The sequence below is a fragment of the Triticum aestivum genome, chromosome 5D (genome assembly GCF_018294505.1).
Source record: "Triticum aestivum cultivar Chinese Spring chromosome 5D, IWGSC CS RefSeq v2.1, whole genome shotgun sequence".
Classification (NCBI taxonomy): Eukaryota; Viridiplantae; Streptophyta; class Magnoliopsida; order Poales; family Poaceae; genus Triticum; species Triticum aestivum.
Window position 1 is genome coordinate 134,484,554 of NC_057808.1, and position 7,019 is coordinate 134,491,572.

At 48.2% G+C, this 7,019-nt stretch overlaps 1 protein-coding gene across 2 annotated transcripts; it reads right to left on the reverse strand.

The window, feature by feature from the left end:
- Positions 1-472: 472 nt before the first annotated feature.
- Positions 473-6,209, reverse strand: LOC123119893 (heptahelical transmembrane protein 4). Of its 2 annotated transcripts, XM_044539855.1 has the most exons (3): positions 5,713-6,209; positions 5,337-5,625; positions 473-1,509 (listed from the first exon to the last, which is right to left on the reverse strand). In XM_044539855.1, the coding sequence occupies exons 1-3, from the start codon at positions 5,991-5,993 to the stop codon at positions 850-852; spliced, it is 1,230 nt and encodes a 409-aa protein (XP_044395790.1). In that variant the 5' UTR covers positions 5,994-6,209; the 3' UTR covers positions 473-849. The 2 variants fall into 2 exon arrangements, with proteins under 2 accessions (XP_044395790.1, XP_044395791.1); XM_044539856.1 differs by lacking the exons at positions 5,337-5,625; positions 5,713-6,209 and adding an exon at positions 4,499-5,326.
- Positions 6,210-7,019: the final 810 nt, after the last annotated feature.

Below are 7,019 nucleotides of genomic sequence, written 5' to 3' on the forward strand. Positions count from 1 at the left end.
ATCAATTCAAAGCTAATGAACGTTGCTATCCTAGTTAAGTGGATCCGGAAGCTCTCTCAAAACGAGTCTGGGTTGTCGGCAGAACTGCTGAATGTTAAATATTTTCTAAATGGCTCTTTCTTCGAGTCTAACTGTCGCGGATCACCCTTTTAGAATGGGATACAGGCGATGAAACCAACCTTCGCCTTGGGAGCAAGGTTTGAGGCGATCAATGAGCGGTCCATTCACTTCTAGTTTGATCTGTGGATAGATTTGCAGCCCCTCTGGATAGAGATCCAAGGGCTTTTTGAGCTTGTTGTCAATCCTACTATTAGTGTTGTCGAGGGTAATTTTCATTGTTGTGTGAACCTTTGTTACTCTATCTGTGTGTGAGCTTTATGATATATTAATTTAAAGCCGGACACCTTTAAGGTCTTCATTTAAAAAAATACAGATGAAAGGAAATCCGCCAAAATTGATGCAATCATGCCAGTGAAACAACCTGACATTTCCATCAAACTGAGCGATATGAGTGAGATCCTCAAGGCTCAGTTGACGAATATAATCATCACTGAATCCAAGTTTATCTACATATGTTTGTTACAGCATTAGTTGCACTCATTTTCTTTCGAGACCATGAAGGAGAGGTTCCAATCAATTATACACAAGATTGTCGCTTGTCCGGTGCTAAGCAGCTCTTAATCTCTTCATACAAATTACGCCTCACATCCATTTCATCAATCAAACAATCCCCTATGTATGTATACCTTAGTACTCTTTCACTACAAAATGCACAGTTTCTTGACGCCAGATCCCTCCATCTTCAGCCGGAGATGAAGCTGTACAACTGTAGCCATGCCATGCCGCCGGTCACCAGCACCTGTCGGCGTCCCTCCACTTGAGGTACTCGACGCCACCGAGGTAGTGCGCGTACGCGCCGGCGATGACGAAGAGATGGAACAGCTGGTGGCTGTGCCCGACGAGGTCGAACCTCCCGGGGAACCACCGCTCCGGCACGCGCGCCGCGTAGACGGCGGCGCCGAGCCCGTAGAGCGCGCCCATGAGCGCCTCGTAGCACGCAGTCACGGCGGCCTCCCGCCGGCCGCCGTATAGCACGAGCTTGTGCGCGACGGGGATGAGCCCCGACACGCCCATGCATGAGAAGAGCCCGGCGCGGAGCGGGCGGAACTCGGGCGCCTGGAACACCGGCACCAGCGACGCCGTGACCGCCGCGGCGCCGAAGGCGGTGATGAAGCCCATGTAGAGCCGCTGGAGCCCCGGGTGGCAGAGGAAGGAGTAGTAGACGACCGGGTAGAAGGAGGTGACGATCAGGGCGGCGATGCCGGCGTAGTCCAGCCGGAGCGTCACGTACGCCATTCTCTCCGAGTGGCACAGCACCAGGTGGCATGCGCTGCTCGTAAGTAGGCACACCATGGCTCCGCACAGGTACGCGAACATCGGCCACCGCGTGATCGGATCGGCGGAGGCAGCGTCCACGGCCCGTGGCGCCGCGCTCGCGTCCTGCTGCGCCTGCGGTTCATGCGGGATTTAGCAGGGGAAGACGTAGTACAAACTGAAGCTTAATTTCTCGGATAAATAGCACGCTCGCTGGAATTAATTACGAATTCTCTTTGGTGCTCTCGAATAAAACTCAATTTTAGGTGACTTATTAAGAGGCAGTTGTGTAATTAGTGAAAATATATTTAAGTTTGTGAATGATGCAATATCAAATTGTATACTATTTGATATATATCTGCTTACAATATTGATGAACTAGGGTTCAAATGGACAGGGATTTGTGAACCAGGGGAACATCTAGTTATGCTAAGAGTTAAATGCAAGGAAGGTCCTAATTTTTTCTAAGAAATGTCAAGTGAGTCCCGATTCAGTGAAAATGCCCATCTCGTCTTAAATCTTTTGTAAAAATTTCATCGGAGATCCTATTGACCGCTAACCCGTGCTCACTAGCCTACGGGGCGCTTTGAGCGCAACCCCGTTGACAGAGGATCCACCGGTCATATCTGCGGAATGTGGATCTTTGCAAAAACACCTCACGATCATATTCCCTCCTATTTTGTGGTCCATCCCCTCTCCTTACCGGTTCGAGTGAATCAGGCGCTACCGGCGACAATCGGGCTCTAGCAAGACGCGGTGATCATAGTCCAGCAAGTAACTGGCGGTGGTGTCCATGAGGATGACGATGTGGCGTGCCTACCAGTTCGTGTGTCAGGTTGAGACCACAGACATGCCTTGGTTGCTTGCGCGACACAACAGAGTGGGCACGGTGGCTGCGCACATGAAAGTGCTTGAGCAGCAGACAAGAGTGTAACGTAGGAGGGTTAGCAAGTTAGGGTTGCGCTGCATCTAGAGGAGGTGAGCAGAGCCCTATGTTCATTGGAGGGAGGTTGGAAGTGCTAGGATGATGGTGCTACATGCCATGACGGGAAGCAGGAGGAGGGCAGAGGGGCCATGAGCTCAGCACAATCATGTTGTGGTGGTTGGGAACGACAACAGAGCATGGCAACGATGGCAACAAGGTCCACCTTTCCCCGGCGCCGTAGCCTCCCGCGTGGTCCCTACGGCTCTCTAGCCTTGACACACCAGCTCTCTGCCAGCAGGGATGTGCATTTTCATAGAACCGAGACTCACTTGACACTTGGGGAGAAAATTTATGACTAGCCTTGCATTTAACTCTTATGCAAACCCATCTTTGCGCCTAGTTATGTATGGATCCCTATGGAACTTCAGTCTTACATGCCATTGTCTTACGCATCCACATGGTCTTGAAAATGTAAGTTTTCTCAGTAATTTATGTTGTGTTGAATATTGATTTAAAAAAATTGTACAATACTGAATTCAAAGCACCAGTCAGTTCGTCAAAAAATCCGAACTGATAGAGTGATGAGCAATATATGTTAATACTCCACGTCACGTATAAATTTATACTCACAGATAGATTAAGATTCCTCTAGTCTTTAAACGTGAGATCGATGTACAAAGTAAAAAAAATATTGCATTCGTAGGGACTTGAACTCATAAACCTCTTGGCTTCATACCATGTTACATTAAGCAAATTCATCCAAAAGGCTAAACTAATGAAGAGAAAAGGCAATATATTCCAACATAAAAGCCCCAAAAGAACTACCACCAAATTAAAAGTTGGTGTAATCTTAACAGTTGTAAACTATGGTGTTTGAAATTACAAATTATCAATGCCTATGAAAGATTTTATGCACGAAGGCTCTTTTAGAGTATCTACAGCCGGACTCGGTAAATCCGACCTCTCAAACGCATACGGACGTGACCGGACGTGTATGCGGGCAGTGACCGGCCAGGCCTCAAATTTGCTTCTCTACATCCGTGTCTCTCATATTTTATTCCCTTAGATCCATGCAAACCATGCAAAATAAATCTATGTACTACTACTATAGACTAGCTACGATTCGTCGTCGGAGATGTCCACGACGTCGGTGCCGGGCGCCGGGTGGACGGGCGCGTAGGAGTGATCCATCTTCTCCTCCTCATCATCCTCATCCATATATGCAGGCACCTCATCGTCTTTCACTGCGTGCTTCGCCTCCACCTCCTACCGACGACGGCGTCTGGCCTCCGCATCCGACTCTGACCAGAGGGAATCGAGGATCGTCTGCTGGTCCGACTACAGATCCGCGTCCCCAGCGTCCCGCACATCCTCCTCCTCCTCCTCCTTCTGATCCACCGCGTTCGGAGGTAGCCCCGCGGCGATCCGGGCTTCGCGCCTTGCACAGATCTGCTCAAGGAGCTGCAGCCAGCGCTCCGATGTTAGATATGGGTAGCTCCTTACCCGACGGCGTGGGGGCATGCCTACTAGTGGTGCCGGACGGCGAGTGGAAAGTGGCGGCGATGGCGGCGGACGGGGAAATGTGGACGGGTAGGGTTTCGGTGCCAGTGGTCGGCTTAAATAGCCGGCTAGGCACTACACGACCCGCCGGAGCGGTGCGACGCGGCGCCATCGGTCTGACGTACGAGATAAGCTTCGCACCGTCGGGTTTCAGAGTGTTTTCCTGTGGGACCCTCATCAACAGTCCGACGTGGCGGACGCGCCTGGACGCTCGATGTGTAGACTGGATATGAGGTGTGCCAGTCAGCCCCGGCGTTTGAGGCTCGTTTAAGGAGCCCGTCCGGGTCGCATTTCTGTGACGATAAATCACCGGGATGTCCGCCCGGATGTTTGAGACGGGTTTGGGGCGTCCCGCGTCCGATTGTAGATGTTCTTACGAATGCTCCTAGGCTCCTAGTTCCCTTGCAGAGCTGCACGGTACAGCACATGCACGAAGAGAAAATGCACGAATTGCAAAGCAAATGTCATTATTTTCCATGAAGGTTATAAATCCAAGTCTTGCCATCTGTCAGTGCACGTGGAACTGCAACATACAGCTAACGTGATTCGATTGGTTGACCAAAATGAGCTAATCAAGGCTTGCACAACCAAATAAGTGGCTGTCCATCACATTCATGGAAAAGTAGAGCGTTGCATTACCTCTACCGACGAAGGTGACACAATCTTAAAGTTTCTTTTTGTGGGATTAAAGATTCCATTTTGACCATCAGTTTTGATGGAAATATGTTCCCTTGCATAAAAATAAATGAACTTTATATAAGAATATTGTACAAATGATTATAGTAAAATCAATGTTATGATTTTGCTAATAATTATTTCCTTGTTCATGAGTAAACTTGTAAAAGTTTGACCAGCGCAGATCCTAAAAAGGGCGTACACTGTCCTGAATAAGAGGGAGATCTGTATATCTATATAGTATAAGATTCCGGACTTTTTCAATCTATATCATTTTTGTATTACTAAAAAAAATGTGAGACACATTGACAAAACCCAGCAGTTGGGACACATTGGCACTAGTCAATCTGTTGGCAAGAACCTTAATAATAGAAGGTGCCTTTGGGTTTGGGAAACATTGTGGTTGGCACAACGTGAATGCACCAAAAGCAATCAACCTATCAAGGGTACCTCCTGCATCTTACTACTACTACTCTGAAGAAAAAGTAAACCAACAAACATGTCCTGCATGCATCAAGCTCAAGAACCCTAGCTAGCACAGCACAGGAAAGCAAGGGAAAAGGACTCCCAAGCATAAATGCAATGCTGGTGCCCTGCCACACCACCGCCCCATTAAATTAAAACTGGCCAACCAGCTCCAAAACCAATATAGTAGTACTATAATTTCTACCTACCAACCTACCTTCAACATGACAGGTCCAGTTAACCAGAGCACATGAACACATGACAATGGCACTTAACCATTAATTGAATAAACAAGCAGAGTAAGTGGTGGAATCAATGGTGATTAGTATAGTTGTACCTGGATCAGCGCAACATGGTGGTGAGAGGGCGAGGATGATGTGTTGGGTGGACAGCTGTTCGGGATCTCCTCCTCGTTTCCAGACAAATCTGCGGCAGCTGGAGGCAGCAGGAGGCAGGCGGCTGCCTCATGCTTCAGCGCCCCTGTCACGTTGGCCATCGCCATCAGATCTCCCCAGTAGCTCCTAGTCGATGGCGTGTCGTCAAATGTGTTCCCGCCGCCGTCCCGTGGGATCACCATTGCCGTGAGGATCGTCAAGCACAGGAACAGCAGGAATCCTACCAAATGCCTGCGCATGTAGAGCAACAGAGTCGAGATGATTCAGGGGAATCGCCTCGCCATTGATGAGCATATTGCAATCGGTTAAGGGACTTACGACCAGACGTTGAGGGTCTCGTTGTGGATGGAGAAGATGCTGAGGATGGTCTCCTTCATCGGCCACTCGCACCGGTAGTAGCCGTGGATGTACTCGTTGTCCTTGAGCCACTCCGGCAGCGCCTCGTAGCCGATCAGCTCGCACTGGTGCTTCTTGCTCTTGTCGTCGTGGTCAGGGCCTTTGCAGGAAGTGGAAGAGGCCATTGGTCTCTCCTCCATGCTTGCGCTTGTTGGATGTACCAAACCAGGAAACCCTTTTAGGTACAGGCTTGACTTGTCCATCTCCACGGGACAATGGAGGTCGCCAAATGCCGATGTTGGTTACTTGTGCAATGGTAGAGAGGAAATAAGGTTTCTGGGTGTGCACGCGGAGTGGACAACTCTGCCTCTATATATGGTACTCTCTGGTCTCTCCTCTTGTGATTGGTGCCACGTTGCTCTGTGGAGCCAAACAAGAAGTGCAAGCAATTGGGATCGCAGAGCTAATGTACTAATTCTAATAATATTCCAAGTCGATCCCTCCACGTAGATGCGAAGATTCCAATGGCTCGTGGCATATTAGTTGTGGTCCTTGTGGATTCATCTGAGGTGATGAGCACGGCACTACCACAAATACGTTCATAGCCGACGAACGGCTCAAGCGATTATTCAGGAAGGGTTTTTTAAACCGTCCATTGTAGAAGTGTATGGTAATAAAATGGATCACAGAGCTATGATGAGAGCAGTCAATAATACAGTGGTAGCAGAACATGAAGGCGCGCGTTACCGCCCTCGTCCATTTTAATGAAAGAATAATTTAAATATCTGAGAATATCTAAACATGACAAAACTTTGAGAAAAAAACATTGTGGACATATTTGTTCAAACTTTATATATAGGTTGCAAAATGGACAAGGGTGACAATACCATGTATTAGTGTCATTGTCCAAAAAAAAGGTTTGTAGAAGCATTATATTTGCTAAGATGTTCCAATATATGTAGCATGTTTTATTTCTTTTAAGTTAGGAAGCAACACCAGCTAAAAGGAAGCCGGAGTGATGATATTGCCCGCCTCTCGCACCACACTGAGGAGACTGCCATGCATCTTTTCTGGGACTGCCCATTTGCCATGGCATGTTGGGATCTTATTATTCCAGGAAAACAGAGAGGAATTTTTGCTCATGATGAAATTACATTGGCAATGAGCACACTTCCTGCAGAGATTGCATTTGACATCATCATCATGGGATGCTGGGGTATATGGTCGGTCAGGAATGATAAAATCTTTCGATCTGCACCTCCTCATCGCAATACTTGGAAGTTCTATCT

Coding starts and splice junctions, on each gene's coding strand:
- LOC123119893 (XM_044539855.1), bottom strand. CDS start 5,993: ATGGACAAGTCAAGCCTGTACCTAAAAGGGTTTCCTGGTTTGGTACAT. Junction 5,626..5,712: donor GAGACCCTCAACGTCTGGTC/GTAAGTCCCTTA, acceptor CTACATGCGCAG/GCATTTGGTAGGATTCCTGC. Junction 1,510..5,336: donor ACCATGTTGCGCTGATCCAG/GTACAACTATAC, acceptor CATGAACCGCAG/GCGCAGCAGGACGCGAGCGC.